General features: G+C 42.8%; 1 protein-coding gene across 4 annotated transcripts in view; it reads left to right on the top strand.

Moving 5' to 3' along the window:
• The first annotated feature begins 3,675 nt into the window (after nucleotides 1-3,675).
• Nucleotides 3,676-16,272, top strand: part of LOC109908377 (RNA-binding protein 25) — a 28,542-nt gene continuing 15,945 nt past the window's right edge. Inside the window, exons 1-6 of one of the 4 annotated variants that reach the window (XM_031800427.1) lie at nucleotides 3,676-3,838; nucleotides 6,637-6,712; nucleotides 9,056-9,258; nucleotides 10,798-10,855; nucleotides 13,040-13,209; nucleotides 15,127-15,315. In XM_031800427.1, coding sequence (XP_031656287.1) covers nucleotides 6,637-6,712; nucleotides 9,056-9,258; nucleotides 10,798-10,855; nucleotides 13,040-13,209; nucleotides 15,127-15,315 — 696 coding nt within the window. In that variant the 5' untranslated portion in view covers nucleotides 3,676-3,838. Of the gene's footprint in view, nucleotides 3,839-6,636; nucleotides 6,713-9,055; nucleotides 9,259-10,797; nucleotides 10,871-13,039; nucleotides 13,210-15,126; nucleotides 15,316-16,272 lie in introns of all 4 variants that reach the window. The other 3 variants (XM_031800428.1, XM_031800426.1, XM_031800425.1) reach the window with 3 other exon arrangements.

The raw sequence follows: 16,272 nt of genomic DNA, 5'->3' as shown, positions 1-16,272 counted from the left end.
CTGTTTGTTGACTTGGCTTTCGAAGACCTTAGAAAGGCATGGTAGGATAGATATAGGTCTGTAGCAGTTTGGGTCAAGAGTGTCCCCCCCTTTGAAGAGGGGGATGACCGCAGCTGCTTTCCAATCTTTGGGAATCTCAGACGACACGAAAGAGAGGTTGAACAGGCTAGTAATAGGGGTGGCAACAATTTCGGGAGATAATTTTAGAAAGAGAGGGTCCAGATTGTCTAGCCCGGCTGATTTGTAGGGGTCCAGATTTTGCAGCTCTTTCAGAACACTTGATGATTGAGTTGGAGGCATGCTTGGCCACTCAGTCATGGGTGAACAGGGAGTACAGGAGGGGGCTGAGCACGCACCGTTGTGGGGCCCCAGTGTTGAGGATCAGCGGAGTGGAGATGATGTTTCCGACCTTCACCACCTGGGGGATTCCTGTCAGGAGGTCCAGGACCCAGTTGCACCGGGCGGGGTTCAGACCCAGGGCCTCGGGCTTAATGATGAGCTTGGAGGGTACTAAGGTGTTGAATGCTGAGCTATAGTCAATAAACAGCATTCTTACATAGCATCCTCTTGTCCAGATGGGATAGAGCAGTGTGCAGAGTGATGGCGATAGCATCGTCTGTGGATCTATTGGGGCGTTAAGCAAATTGAAGTGTGTCTAAGGTGGCAGGTAACAGGTAATATGATCCTTGGCTGGTCTCTCAAAGCACTTTGTGATGACAGAGGTGAGTGTTCCTTTATATAGTGTTCCCTTACACTCCCTGTTCCACAACTCTTATACTGTTGTCTTCCCTTACTCTCCCTGTTCCACAACTCTTATACAGTTGTCTTCCCTTACTCTACCTGTTCCACAACTCTTATACAGTTGTCTTCCCTTACTCTCCCTGTTCCACAACTCTTATACAGTTGTCTTCCCTTACTCTCCCTGTTCCACAACTCTTGCCACTTCTTTTTAACCACTGTTCCTAATAATTCCTTGGCTTCTGTTTTACTGATGGACAATTCCATCTCAACATTAGGATGTTTAAGAGCCTGCTTGGCAATAATATCCACTTCCTCATTCCCCTCTACTCCCACATGAGCTGGTACCCAGAGGAACATCACAAATACCCCCATCTGTTTCACCCTATACAAGCACTGCAAAACCTCATACAATAAATTCATTTCTGTCTCAGAGCAGACAGAATGTAAGTTCATCAGTGCAGCACAGGAGTCAGAGCAGATGACGACCCTGTCTGGCCTCACCTCCTCCACACGCACTGCAGTCAATAGTATGGCCAACAACTCCATTGGGTAAACAGATAAATGATCTGTAGCTCTTTTCGTCGCTGCCACCTTAAACTCAGGAACACTAAAATCTGCTCCTGCCCTCCCTGTTTTGGGGTCCTTAGATCCATCTGTGAATTTATTAAAGAGAGCATAGTATTGTGTTATTAAATGTTCACTTACAACTGAATCTACTCCTTCCTCAACATCTCTTATCCTCTCAAGCAACCATAGATCTATCGGTGGTTGAGGGAGAAACCAAGGTTACAGCAGGAAGAAGCACAGAGGGACTAACCTCCCTCCCAAACAACCCCATCTCTCTCGCCATGCAATTGACTATCCAACCAAAGCTTGTATACAGATTTTGTCCATGTTCCCAACACCCTAGGAGGACCTTTTTGAAGGATGTGTAACCTTATGTCCTTGTAGATTTACCCAATATGTCATGGCTAGCTGTTGTCTTCTTAACTTAACCGGCATCTCTCCCAACACTACCTGCATCGCTGCCACCGGGAGGTCCTGAGTGCTCCACAACATATTCTTAGGGCTTGGGACTGGATAACATCTAGCTTTATGATCCATATGCTATACTTCCATAATCCAATGATGATTTAACAGCGCTATATATAACATTTTTAACACCTCTCCATTCCTGACAAGCAAAGCATCACATCCAATATTTTCCTTGCTTTGACAACGACTCTGTTAATATGCCATGTCAATCGAGTGTCAAACCAGACGCCCAGGAACCTAAACCCCTCCCACCCTCTCCAGATTCCTTCCATTCAGCTTCAGGTATATTTCCTCCACAACCTTCCTTCTAGAAGAAAACACAGTCGTTCTGCCCCTGGACAAGGCAGTTAACACACTGTTCTGAGGCCGGCAATGAAAACAAGACTTTGTTCTTAACGGACTTGCCTAGTTAAATAAAGGGAAAACACATGTTACCCCAGCTTTAGCTAATGCACTCTTCATCTCAGCCAACGTAAAAGGGCCATTCAATGTATCCCCCACCATCTCTTTCTGATCCAGGAACCCCAGATGTTCTCCTCTGCCCCTCTCTCTCCTCCATGCTGCCCCTCTTCTGTCAGATTATTAGAGCTGTGCACCTTCACAAATACCTGGGCTGACATCTCTGCCTTCTCCATATCTCTCACTGCAACAATTCCCCCACTTTTCAGCACAGGGAGATCCCAATCTCTTCTGACCCCACTAATCCTTTTAATCATCCCCCATACCTCCCACAGGAGTGGTCCTGCCTATGTTTCCACAGAACCAGTGCCAATACTCCCTCTTAGCTGTCCTAATGATCCTCCTTACTACTGCTTGTGCTTGTTTATACTGAATCAGGTGCTGGTAATTATGGGACCTTATCAACATTCTGAAAGCGCTGTTTCTAGTCTTCACTGCTTCTCTACACCCTTCACTCCACCAAGGGACTACGTTACTCTTTCTCCCCCATGTACCCATAGGAATCACCTGCCTTGAGGTCCCTACTATTGCTCCTATTATTCCATAATTCACTGTTTCTATATCTAAATTAAGATCTACCTGAGACAGCTCCTGTTCACGCAACTCCTACTGATTCTTCCTCCCCCATGATAGGATAGTGATCACTACCCACTATAGATTCCTCCAAAACCTCCCAACTACATCTGCCTGCCATTGAATTTGAGATCAAAGTAAAATCCAGAGCAGATTCATTTCCAGTTACTGGGTCAATCCTGGTTCCCCAGCCGTCATTAAGACTCACAAGCCATTTCTCATCCAGTAGTTACTCCAACACTTGTCCGTAAACAAATTAAGCATGACGTGCAATAACTAAATTCGCCTTTGCATTCCTAAACAACGCGATTGAAAAAAAAACGTTGAGCAAAGGGCAAAGTCTACAAAACCTAGTTCACTCTGTTCATAACACATTATAGTTTTGAGAACAGAAAACTGTATTGAGATCAAATGTTTTCCCATCGATGAGAAAATTGTCAGAATGTCGGCCAAAATTAATCTCGCTCAATTTTATCCCACTGCCGGCCACTGGGCTTCCTTTCGCTACCACATTTGCCTGTGAGTGGAAACGCCAAGAGGGTGCTTCAAATGTATTCATCCGGTGAAATATCTGTGAACTGGACGTTGAAAACATGGCTTCCGAATCGACAAATCTAATATTCCTTTGCTAAAAATGTACATCTCTGTTGTTGTTTCCACTAGATAGCACAGCCACAAAGTTGGAAACAAACATTTGCTTTTTGGTCTTAATTCAAGGTTAACAAATGTGGTTAAGGTTAGGTCTAAAATCACATTTTAAGAAGATACATTGTAAAAAATAACACACAAAAAAACTCCATAACGTTGAACGCCAATCTCCGATAAACTCCACCGAATAAGAAGATGCATTGTAAAAATGGGCGGGGTTTAATACTTTGTGGCTGTGGTAACTAGTGACTATGCTGCGTGAGCTGCCTTTTTGCGGATTTCTGTATCGCAGTTAGCTAGCCATACCTCGATGCATCTGACCGGAGGTAGCTACACAGAAGTGAAGAGTCGCCCTCAATAATCGATAAACCGACGTGTTGGGGTACGTAAAATCTGATTCAGTAGTTACTTTTTCACCATATTGTCTGAGTTTTATCAACGGTAGGTAGGTAGCTAGCTAACTCAAACATTGCGAATGGTTTCCCGGTAGTTAGCCAGCGTATCCGCTAACTACAACAGCCGCAGCTAACCTTGTCAGACTTGTTATGTTGTGGAGGGCAAAACCCTCTAACATTACTTGCCTAGCTAGCGAGAATAATTAGGGTAGGTCGGCTATAGCTGAACCTAACGACAATATAACCAATGCCAACGTGAAGGTGATTTGTCTTTCATATGTAGTTAGCCAGATAGCTAGTACCAGGCCTGGCTTTTCAACCACACACGACACGGTTGGAATTTTAGATATGAATAGTTGTCAGCTGACATATAATACAGCCAATAGTGCTTAGCGATTAGTGCTTTTTGAGTTCGGTTCGATTATAAAACAATATTCACTGTTTAAAAAAATAATAATCATTAAACATGAAATGCACTACATTACATGGGTTGAATGCTGTAGCAACACATAATAAAACAATTAAAGTCCCATGACTGTCCCTTACTGGGTCACTTAACTACAATTTATTAACATTAACGTTACTTTAATCAAATATTTCAGTTGTGCATATTACATTAGTTTTATTTGATGACTTTATTATTTAATTCCAAGCCATCTCATCTCTATAGAGCTGCTGTCTGACACAATCATTAGTAGTTATAAGTCAATAAGGCATAGTTGGCATTCAGCAGTCAAAACTATCAGTCACTTAGATCATGTATTTTCAGGTAGTGATGCCTTCACAAGCAACTTCTATCTCTCTCCTCTGTGTCTGCCCCACACTAACCTAACATAACAGGCGTAAAAGAAACAGACTGGACAAGTAAGCACGCAATGGATTATGGTCATTGTAGTTGATTACCACCTTTTCTGCGATAACTGAGTATTGGCCTGTTAAACTACAACTCCCTACTACTGATTTATCTCAAGATATTGTGTATCACGTGTATCAAATCTGTAGGCTTAATCAAGGATCAATCTAGGCCTTCATGTGTATCAAATATGTAGGCTTAATCAAGGATCAGTCTAGGCCTTCGTGTGTATCAAATCTGTAGGCTTAATCAAGGATCAATCTAGGCCTTCGTGTGTATCAAATCTGTAGGCTTAATCAAGCATCAATGAAGCCAAAATGTTCAGGATTTGTCATTACGTGATCACAATAGGCGGGGATATTTTCAGTTCCGTTTAGCCTATAGGTTATGCATAAGAAAGCAACTGCACTGAACTTAATAGCCAGATTCAATGCGTTTCCCCCATCCTGAAAGTAAAAAAAATGTGTTCATCTGTTAAGATGTTTTGTCTATGGATAGACCCATAAATGCTACCACTAATCTTCTCAATTCCGGAGCATTTAAAACAACCATATTTTCAGTGGAATAATGACACTTGCTTTATAGGTCTACCGTGGCGTGAACTCATGTTGAGCAAGACATTCAATTGGTTAGTGACTGCAGAAAGCATCGCAGAGTTAATCATTGTTATAGCCTAGATGGCTATATAGACATCTTCCTTATATTGAGTTGCACCCCCCCTTTTGTCCTCAGAACAGCCTCAAATTGTCAGGGCATGGACTCCACGAGGTGGCGAAAGCCTTTCACAGGGATGCTGGCCCACGTTGACTCCAATGCTTCCCACAGTTGTGTCAAGTTGGCTGGATGTCCTTTCGGTGGTGGACCATTCTTGATACACACGGGAAACTGTTGAGCGTGAAAAACCCAGCAGCGTTGCAGTTCTTGACACAAAGCGGTGTACCAACTACAATATCTAGTTCAAAGGCACTGAAATCTTTTGTCTTGCCCATTCACCATCTGAATGGCACACATACACAATCAATGTCTCAAAGATGAAAGAGAGATTTTTAAACCATCGCCTCCCCTTCATCTTCACTGATTTGAAGTGGATCTAACAAGTGACATCAATAAGGGATCATAACTTTCACCTGGATTCACCTGGTCAGTCTGCCATGGGCAGAGGTCCTTAATGTTTTGTATACTCGGTGTATAAGTGTGCAAGGGGTAGCCTATGTGTTTTTTGCCCTTCTCTATAACAATTGTTAAATTCTCACACACACCCCCCAATTCAATTCATTTTGTTTTTAACCATAACACATCAAACCCTCCACAGGAATTGATAGCATTTAGCCTAAGGAGCACGGTGACAGTGATTACATCTGTGAACCTGAATAGAGCTCCAATAAACCTCGTGTCCATGTTGATTTCAGAAAGAGTCCTATACAGTATCTACACAGTAATGGTGGCAGGCTGCAAACCGTCCAGCCTAATCTATATTTTTAAAGGGGTGATAGGCCTATTTTAGCTAAATTGACAAATTCAATGGATTAGATTACTCTTCCAATTAAAACAAATATTTAAAAAGCATCGTATACATGTTGGTGTTCATGGTGAGATATTTCATAATAAATGGACGTGTGACGTATACATAAACACTGTCTGCGCGACGTGAACGCGTTGACAGTTCAATGCCTTGGGGGGGGGGGGGGGACGTGTCTCCGTTGACAATCCATGTTAATTCATGACGGTATCTTATGGCGCTAGGAAGACATTAGGTGACTTGGTGAGAGGTATCAGTAACTTCATTAGGCTTTTATTTAGGCCTGAAATCACTTGCTATTCCAGTCATCCTGTTTGGACTGGAGAGTTGTTTGCTGTTGTGTCCACTGCTCTCTTATGACCGTTCTGACTGTATACTTTGGTCCAATGTTTTATGTGGGTGGTTTCCACAAGATGTCGTTCCCTCATCTCAACCGACCCCTGTTGCCACCGGGAATCCCCCCTCCACAGTTCTCTGGTTTTCCTTCAGGTGAGTCATCACAGACGGAGGTCCTATCCTATGGGCCTGTCTATGTCAATTATACAGCTAGTTAGTACATTGTGAACAGGCCTCTGATTTGTAAAGGATATATAATACTCTGCATTAATATTATGGATGAGTTTCCCACTAGTGATTACCAGTTGGAGGGCCGTTCAAATGGATTTTTCCCAGTCGTATGTGGTAAACATATATATACCGACAATATCTCTATCATTCTCTATGTCCCAGTATGGTGTCTGAGTGCACGGCCAGCGCCATCGAAGCCATCTCCATTTTGAAGTAGTACATTTTCTGCTTCTACCACTTCTGAGTTGGCAAACAAACTGAAAGGTTGCTTACTGCCATCTATAGAGTGTGTTGTTTGAACGGGTATCAAGCCTATTATGGTACTGCCACCTACAGTTATGGAATGTTTCCTCACAAGTCCCTTCAGAAAGTATTCAGACCCCTTGTCTTTTTCCACATTTTGTTGTGTTACAGCCTGAATTTAAAATGGATTAAGTTGAGATTTGTCGCTGGCCTGCACACAATGGCCATAATGTCAAAGTGGAAATTATATTTTGAGAAATGTTTACTAATTAATTCAATGAAAAGCTGAAATGTCTTGAAGGCAATAACTATTCAACCCCTTTGTTATGGCAAGCCTAATTAAGTTCAGGAGTGAGAATGTGCTTAACAAGTCACATAATAAGTTGCATGGACTCACTCTGTGTGCAATACGTGTGTTTAACATGATTTTTGAATGATACCTCATCTCTGTACCCCACACATAGACAATTGTCTAAGGTTCCTCAGTTGAGCTGTGAATTTCAAACACAGATTCAACCACAAACACCAGGGAGGTTTTCCAATGCCTCGCAAAGAAGGGCACCTAAAAAAAACAGATATTGAATATCCTTTTGAGCATGGTGAAGTTATTAATTACACTTTAGATGGTGTATCAATACACCCAGTCTCTACAAAGATACAGGCGTCCTTCCTAACTCGGTTGCCGTAGCGGAAGGAAACCGCTCAAGGATTTCACCATGAGGCCAATGGTGACTTTAAAACAGAGATTAATGGCTGTGATAGGATAACACTGAGGATGGATCAACAACATTGTAGTTACTCCACAATACTAACCTAATTGACAGTGAAAAGAAGGAAGCCTGTACAGAGTAAAACATATTCTAAAACATACATCCCGTTTGCCACAAGGCACTAAAGTAATACTGCAAAACATTTGGCAAAGCAGTTCACTTTTTGTCCAGAATACAAAGTATTATGTTTGGGGCAAATCCAATACAACACATTACTGAGTACCACTTTCCATATTTTCAAGCATAGTGGTGGCTGCATCAAGTTATGGGTGTGCTTGTAATTGTTACAGAATGGGGAGTTTTTCAGGGTAAAAATAAACAGAATGGAGTAAAGTATAGGCAAAATCTTAGAGGAAACCTGATTCAGTCTGATTTCCACCAGACACTGGGAGATGAATTCACCTTTCAGCAGGACAAAAACCTAAAGGCTAAATCTACACTGGAGTTGCTTACCACAAAAACAGTGAATGTTCCCGAGTTGACCTAAATCTGCTTGAAAATCTGTGGCAAAACCTGAAAATGGTTGTCTAGCAATGATCAACAACCAATTTGACAGAGCTTGAATAATTTTGAAAAGAATGATGGGCAAATGTTGCACAATCCAGGTGTGGAAATCTCTTAGAGGCTTACCCAGAAAGACCGTCAGCTGTAATCACAGCCAAAGGTGATTGTAACATGTATTGACTCAGGGGATTGTATTTTAGCATGGCATTTTTCACGAGTTGTTTACAAATGTTATCATTTTTCTTCCACTTTGACATTACAGTTTTGTGTGTAGATCATGGACAAAAAAACCCACATCAAATCCATTTCAATCCAAGTTTGTAACACAACAAAATGTGTAAAAGGTGAAGGGGTGTGAATACTTTCTGAAGGCACTGTCATTCATTGGCTTGATGACCCGGATAGAATCATGTGATCCTTCCTTCACCCATAGGAAGTCCCACCCAGTTGACTATCTTAAAATGATGAAGCCCTTTGACCTTTGACAGGTTTTATCCATCTATAGTTCTCTATCTAACTCTGTGGTGGTAAATGTCCATTTCCCACTTGGTTACGAATGCATCAATACTGTGACACTTCCTATATTTTGAAAGTTATGTATCTTGGTTATATAACTTGATTGCTGACATGCAAAACATTTCAGGAGTGTATCAACAGCGGACTAATACCTACAGATCATTTTTGATTTGAATTTTCCTTTAATCCAAATATATTTTGTATACATTAATCTGGTTTATCACTTTTCTAGGTACCCCAATGATACCAGTCCACATGGGCATCATGACCCAGAACCCCACAGTCCTGGTACCCACCTCCATGCCCGTTGTCAGTAAGCCTGCGGCCCCCAGGAAGGAAGCTCCCCTGGACGAGAACAACGGCCCCACCACCACAGTGTTTGTAGGAAACATCTCGGAGAAGGCCTCGGACATGCTGATTCGAAAGTTGCTGGCGGTGAGGAAGTGGAACTTGCATGTAGTCATATTGGAAAGGGACAGCAACCTTTTATTTAGGCTATAGACGGTGATCATGTCCCAATAACCAAACTAGCGCACTACATACTAAAACTTTATACTATGTACTCATCGTCGCATACTATTTATGACAATGTTTAGTAAGAAATATGCAGTATGCCACGGCCTTGGCATACTACCACAGCTAGAACAATGAGCCAGAACAATGAGCCAGAACAATGAGCTAGAACAATGAGCTAGAACAATGAGCTAGAACAATGAGCTAGAACAATGAGCCAGAACAATGAGCTAGAACAATGAGCTAGAACAATGAGCCAGAACAATGAGCTAGAACAATGAGCCAGAACAATGAGCCAGAACAATGAGCTAGAACAATGAGCTAGAACAATGAGCTAGAACAATGAGCTAGAACAATGAGCCAGATATTTCACCGGATGTGTAAATGTGAAGCATCCTGTTGGCGTTTCCACTCACTACCAAATATAGTGATGTGAAAGCCCAGTGGGAAAAGATGGACCCAGGTGGATTTTGTTCAACGTTATGCAGAAACATTTGATTTCCATAAAGTTTTCTGTTTCCAAAAATAGAATCTGTAACAAGTTTTTTTTTAAGTGCGTTTAGAAGCCTCAAACGTTATGGGTATCCGGGTACGGATAATGTCTTTAGTCACACATCATATTAGTACAATACAGCTCTCAAATAGACAATTCAAATCAGGACAGTTGTTTTGAGAGGTTTTCTTCTGTTTTCGGTATGTGTATGAAGGTTCAGTTAGCCTTTGGGGTTCAACTGATTTGTAAAAGATGTTTATCTTTTGGCCAAATATTTTATTTCCATTTTTTTCTGGTTTTCACCTGATCAGTGGTGGAAAAAGTACTAAATTGTCAAACTTGAGTAAAAGTAAAGATCTCTTTAATAGAAAATGACTCAAGTAAAAGTCACCCAGTAAAATCCTACTTGAGTAAAATTCTTAAGTGTTTAGTTTTAAATATACTTCAGCAATGAAAGCAAATGGAATTTCTCAAATGTACTTAAGTATCAAAAGTATTAATCAGTTTCTAATGTCTTATTTCAAGCAAACCAGACGGCACACTTTTCTTGTATTTTTTTGTTGACAGATCGCCAGGGGCACACTCCAACACTCAGACATACTTTACAAAACCAAGCATTTGTGTTTTAATGAGTCAGCCAGATCAGAGGCAGTAGGGATGACCACGGATGTTCTCTTGATAAGTGTGTGAATTGGACCATTTTCCTGTCAAAATGTAACGAGTACTTTCGGGTGTCATGGAAAATGTATGGAGTAAAAAGTACATTACTTTACTACATTCCTAAAGAAAACAAAAGTTGGGGAAAATATTCATAGTAAAGTACAGATACCCCCAAAAATGACTTAAGTGGTACTTTAAAGTATGTTTACTTAAGTACTTTTACACCACTGCACCTGATACTCTATGATATAAATGTAAACCATCTTCTTCAGTGGGTCCATGTCATAAAGAAATGTTTCCCTTTTCAGAAATGTGGCCTGGTCCTAAGCTGGAAGCGAGTCCAAGGAGCCTCTGGAAAACTTCAAGGTAAAAACAGAACAGGTACAACATTTGTGAAATATTCTACCACCATGTAAGTCCAATGCCCCCCCGCCCCGGCATGCTTTCTCAATCTGGAGCAACAACTATTTTGCATGGTCCTGTTCATTAGGCACTACTAATTATAAGGAAACCGACTGAAACGGGGTGTGACAGTGGACTCACCCGATAAAGACTTTTGAATTTTAATGAACACGACTGACAAAGCTATTCCTTAATTCCCCCGGTCCTCATCTCACACACACACACACACACACACACTCATCAAGCGTATTTTTGCTACGGTGTTTATCGGTATGACACGATCACAAAGATAACCACCAAACAGCAGTAGGTAGGTGGCCAACCATTAGAAACATTCACAGGCCCTAATAGCTTGTGCCCCACGCAACTGCCTGCCCTGCACGAACAGGCAACTTTCAGAACCGCAGAGAGCGACCCAGCATGCCCAGTAGTCAGCACTACTGATCTGAGATGTGTACTAACACAACAGGCATGTAATCATAGTAGATGGTGCTACTTAAATAAACACTTGTAAACAGCCCGTCCGTCTATCTCCTCACTGTTGGCCGTCAGTTTTAAAAGGAGATGATGGCAAGGGATGAGAGTCATCCTTGATTGGTCCGGTTTCGACTACGTCTTTACACGTTTCAGTGCAGAAAATGACCTCTCAATGAACGCTATTGTGGCTGATATAGTGAGGACCAGCTGCAGTAACTTTGTCGCCTCGGGGACCTTCTGTGTCAGGACATGCTGGAACAAAAAGGAGCTGTCCAGTTGGTTTGTCTCATATAATTTGTGAACTGTACAATCTGACATGATCGGCCTCAAGTCTAACGAAATCAAAGTACTTTCAGTATTTTGATGAGCATTTTATTTAATGTAGTCCACTAAGCCAAGGAAATGAAGTTCACCAAAGTGGTCAAACCTGGCTCTCATTTGAACATTGATATTGTCCAGTATGTTGAAGTAGATTCGCCCTCTACTCTGATCGGGTGTTTACTACGAGTTTCTGCCAGGCCCAGTTCATTGCATTTATGGTCAAATCGCTCATAGAAACTATCAACATCTTGCCACTGCTGTTCGTTCTTTCTTTGTGTCTTTTATATGGGTATGGCAGACACACACACATCCATCACTTTGTTGTGCAGAACCCGGAAATTGTTTTCAGCAAAGGCCTGTAATAGTTCCACATAGTTGTCCCTGGGCCTGTTTGATGAGCTGGCACTCTTGTCGTTGCCACGAAATGCCAACTCCTGTTTACCTAGGTAACATGATGTAGCATTAATTAGCTAGGTCTTTCAAAACCTGGTTCTCTTTAACTTTACATTGTGCATATTCATGTTCAATCAATGTCAGATCTATCCGTGAGCTGCCTAATGTCTTAAGAGCTATCTGGATTTGGATGTGAGACGTAGATTTCTCATGCTTGTTGAGTGCTATATGCAAATCGCAGTAACTGGCTCTGTTCTCCACCAGAAACACGCTGTCGCTGGTGGAGAACAGCAGGCATTTGGAAGCAGTACAGCCACAGAGCCAGTCTTTCTGTTGATACCACTCATGTTATTTTCTGTCCCTTCCCTTTGATGTAGTTCCCTCAGCTCAGGTGTTAGTCTTCCATCCCATATCACCCCGTTTCACTAGAAAATCCAACGTTGAACACTGTTTCAGATGCAATACGTTAGCTGTCCTGATCAGATTATTTCAGCTGACAGTAAATTGAATGTAACTGCCTTTGGCATTTGACATGTGACGTCCACAGGCAGGAGCGAGCCCTGTCTATCCCATTACCTTTTTTTTGCTATGAAAATGAATGGGACATACTGACACATGAATAGCAGCAAAGCTCTCGGCCTGCCTTTCGGTGTGTATGGTAGAAACATGCATGCACAAGTCCTGTCAATGCCTTGCATTGAGTTTGAAGGGCGGGGGAAATGCACACAGCAAGGCTGCCAATTTGGGAAGTAAGTACTAGTTCAGAAATCAATTTTATCTTGCAGAAAAGATGACCAAATTATTGACAATTTATTTTTGTTTTTTCATTTGTTATTTTTTAATTTATACGGGGTAGGCCCTGCCAACTACACTGCTGTCACTGATCCCTGGTGGTGAATCCACGCTGTTGTGTGATAAACACTGTGTCACCCCTCATGTCTCCTCTATTCTCTCCAGCTTTTGGATTCTGTGAGTACAAGGAACCAGAGTCGACGCTGCGGGCCCTGCGACTGCTCCACGAGCTGCAGATCGGGGAGAAGAAGCTGCTGGTGAAGGTGGATGCCAAGACCAAGGCCCAGCTGGACGAGTGGAAGGCCAAGAAGAAGAGTAGCACCAACGGCAACGGGGTGGGGAGTGGGGACACGCCGGAATCAGAATCACTTTTATACGCCAGTATATTTACATATACAGTAGGGCAAAAAAGTATTTAGTCAGCCACCAATTGTGCAAGTTTTCCCACTTAAAAAGATGAGAGAGGCCTGTAATTTTCATCATAGGTACACTTCACTTCAACTACAAAATGAGATTTTTTTTCCCAGAAAATTACATTGTATGATTTTTAATGAATTTATTTGCAAATTATGGTGGAAAATAAGTATTTGGTCAATAACAAAAGTTTATCTCAATACTTTGTCATTGCCAACAAAGGGTATATTAACAGAGGTCAAACGTTTTCTGTATGTCTTCACAAGGTTTTCACACACTGTTGCCGGTATTTTTGGCCCATTTCCTCCATGCAGATCTCTAGAGCAGTGATGTTTTGGGGCTGTTGCTGGGCAACATGGACTTTCAACTCCCTCAAGATTTTCTATGGGGTTGAGATCTGTAGACTGGCTAGGCCACTCCAGGACCTTGAAATGCTTCTTACGAAGCCACTCCTTTGTTGCCCGGGCGGTGTTTTTGGGATCATTGACATGCTGAAAGACCCAGCCACGTTTCATCTTCAATGCCCTTGCTGATGGAAGGAGGTTTTCACTCAAAATCTCACGATACATGCCTTCATTCTTTCCTTTCATTCTTTCCTTTACAGTTATATTTTGGTTACATCTGACCATATGACATTCTCCCAATCTTCTTCTGGATCATCCAAATGCTCTCTAGCAAACTTCAGACGGGCCTGGACATGTACTGGCTTAAGCAGGGGGACACGTCTGGCACTGCAGGATTTGAGTCCCTGGCGGCGTAGTGTGTTACTGATGGTAGGCTTTGTTACTTTGGTCCCAGCTCTCTGCAGGTCATTCATTAGGTCCCCCTGTGTGGTTCTGGGATTTTTGCTCACCGTTCTTGTGATCATTTTGACCCCACGGGGTGAGATCTTGCGTGGAGCCCCAGATCGAGGGAGTTTATCAGTGGTCTTGTATGTCTTCCATTTCCTAATAATTGCTCCCACAGTTGATTTCTTCAAACCAAGCTGCTTACCTATTGCAGATTCAGTCTTCCCAGCCTGGTGCAGGTCTACAATTTTGTTTCTGGTGTCCTTTGACAGCTCTTTGGTCTTGGCCATAGTGGAGTTTGGAGTGTGACTGTTTGAGGTTGTGGACAGGTATCTTTTATACTGATAACAAGTTCAAACAGGTGCCATTAATACAGGTAACGAGTGGAGGACAGAGGAGCCTCTTAAACAAGAAGTTACAGGTCTGTGAGAGCCAGAAATCTTGCTTGTTTATAGGTGACCAAATACTTATTTTCCACCATAATTTGCTAATAAATTCATAAAAAAATCCTACGATGTGATTTTCTGGATTTTTTTTCTCATTTTGTCTGTCATAGTTGAAGTGTACCTATGATGAAAATTACAGGTCTCTCATCTTTTTAAGTGGGAGAACTTGCACAATTGGTGGCTGACTAAATACTTTTTTTGCCCCACTGTAACTGGAAGTAGATTCAGTAGAATGGTGCTGCCACAGTAAACAGAATCGACAGATCAAATATATCGCTCATCCAAAATAGAATGGATAGAACGGGCTTCCCCATTCATTCTATTTCTATGTTATCAACAACGAATTAACACATAGAGAGGGGAGAGGGGAACGTTGCTTGCAATCTGAATGACAGTGTAATCTAGTGGAGGCTAAGATGGACCAAGCACTAGGAAGCAGGGCTGCCTAAATTAATGGGCAACTCTGTGCCAATTTCAACTAGTTAGGCTGAGTTGACTTAGTTAGGCTGAGTTGACTTATAATACTAAGCTGCCTCCCACCTCTCTCTCCCTCTTTTGCCTTCTCTTTCTTTCTCCCTTCTCTCGCTCTCTGTGTTTATGATAGAAGGCGGAAGCAGAGGATGGAAAAGAGGAGGAAGAGGAGGAGGTGATCGACAAGGACACCCAGATGAGGGACCAGATTGTTAAGGGCACCATTGACGGTCTGATCCGAGAGTACGCCAGCGATCTCAAAGCTCCCTTGAATGATGATGAATCTCAGCAACGCAGGAAAAGGAAAGAGAAAAAAGAGGAGGTATGTGGAGATCCTTTCTCTGTTATCACTCTGGGGGGGGGTCCTTTCTCTGCTATCACTCTGGGGGGATCCTTTCTCTGCTATCACTCTGGGGGGGTCCTTTCTCTGTTATCACTCTGGGGGGATCCTTTCTCTGTTATCACTCTGGGGGGGATCCTTTCTCTGCTATCACTCTGGGGGGATCCTTTCTCTGCTATCACTCTGGGGGGATCCTTTCTCTGCTATCACTCTGGGGGGATCCTTTCTCTGCTATCACTCTGGGGGGGATCCTTTCTCTGCTATCACTCTGGGGGGATCCTTTCTCTGCTATCACTCTGGGGGGGATCCTTTCTCTGCTATCACTTTGGGGGGGATCCTTTCTCTGCTATCACTCTGGGGGGGATCCTTTCTCTGCTATCACTCTGGGGGGGATCCTTTCTCTGCTATCACTCTGGGGGGGATCCTTTCTCTGCTATCACTCTGGGGGGGGATCCTTTCTCTGTTATCACTCTGGGGGGGATCCTTTCTCTGTTATCACTCTGGGGGGGATCCTTTCTCTGTTATCACTCTGGGGGGGATCCTTTCTCTGCTATCACTCTGGGGGGATCCTTTCTCTGTTATCACTCTGGGGGGGATCCTTTCTCTGTTATCACTCTGGGGGGGGATCCTTTCTCTGTTATCACTCTGGGGGGGATCCTTTCTCTGTTATCACTCTGGGGGGATCCTTTCTCTGTTATCACTCTGGGGGGATCCTTTCTCTGTTATCACTCTGGGGGGATCCTTTCTCTGTTATCACTCTGGGGGGGATCCTTTCTCTGTTATCACTCTGGGGGGGGGGGATCCTTTCTCTGTTATCACTCTGGGGGGGGGGGATCCTTTCTCTGTTATCACTCTGGGGGGGGGGATCCTTTCTCTGTTATCACTCTGGGGGGGGGGGATCCTTTCTCTTATCACTCTGGGGGGGATCCTTTCTCTGCT

Source organism: Oncorhynchus kisutch, linkage group LG21 (genome assembly GCF_002021735.2).
Source record: "Oncorhynchus kisutch isolate 150728-3 linkage group LG21, Okis_V2, whole genome shotgun sequence".
In the NCBI taxonomy this organism is placed as follows: domain Eukaryota; kingdom Metazoa; phylum Chordata; class Actinopteri; order Salmoniformes; family Salmonidae; genus Oncorhynchus; species Oncorhynchus kisutch.
This window is presented reverse-complemented; position numbering and strand designations above follow the sequence as displayed.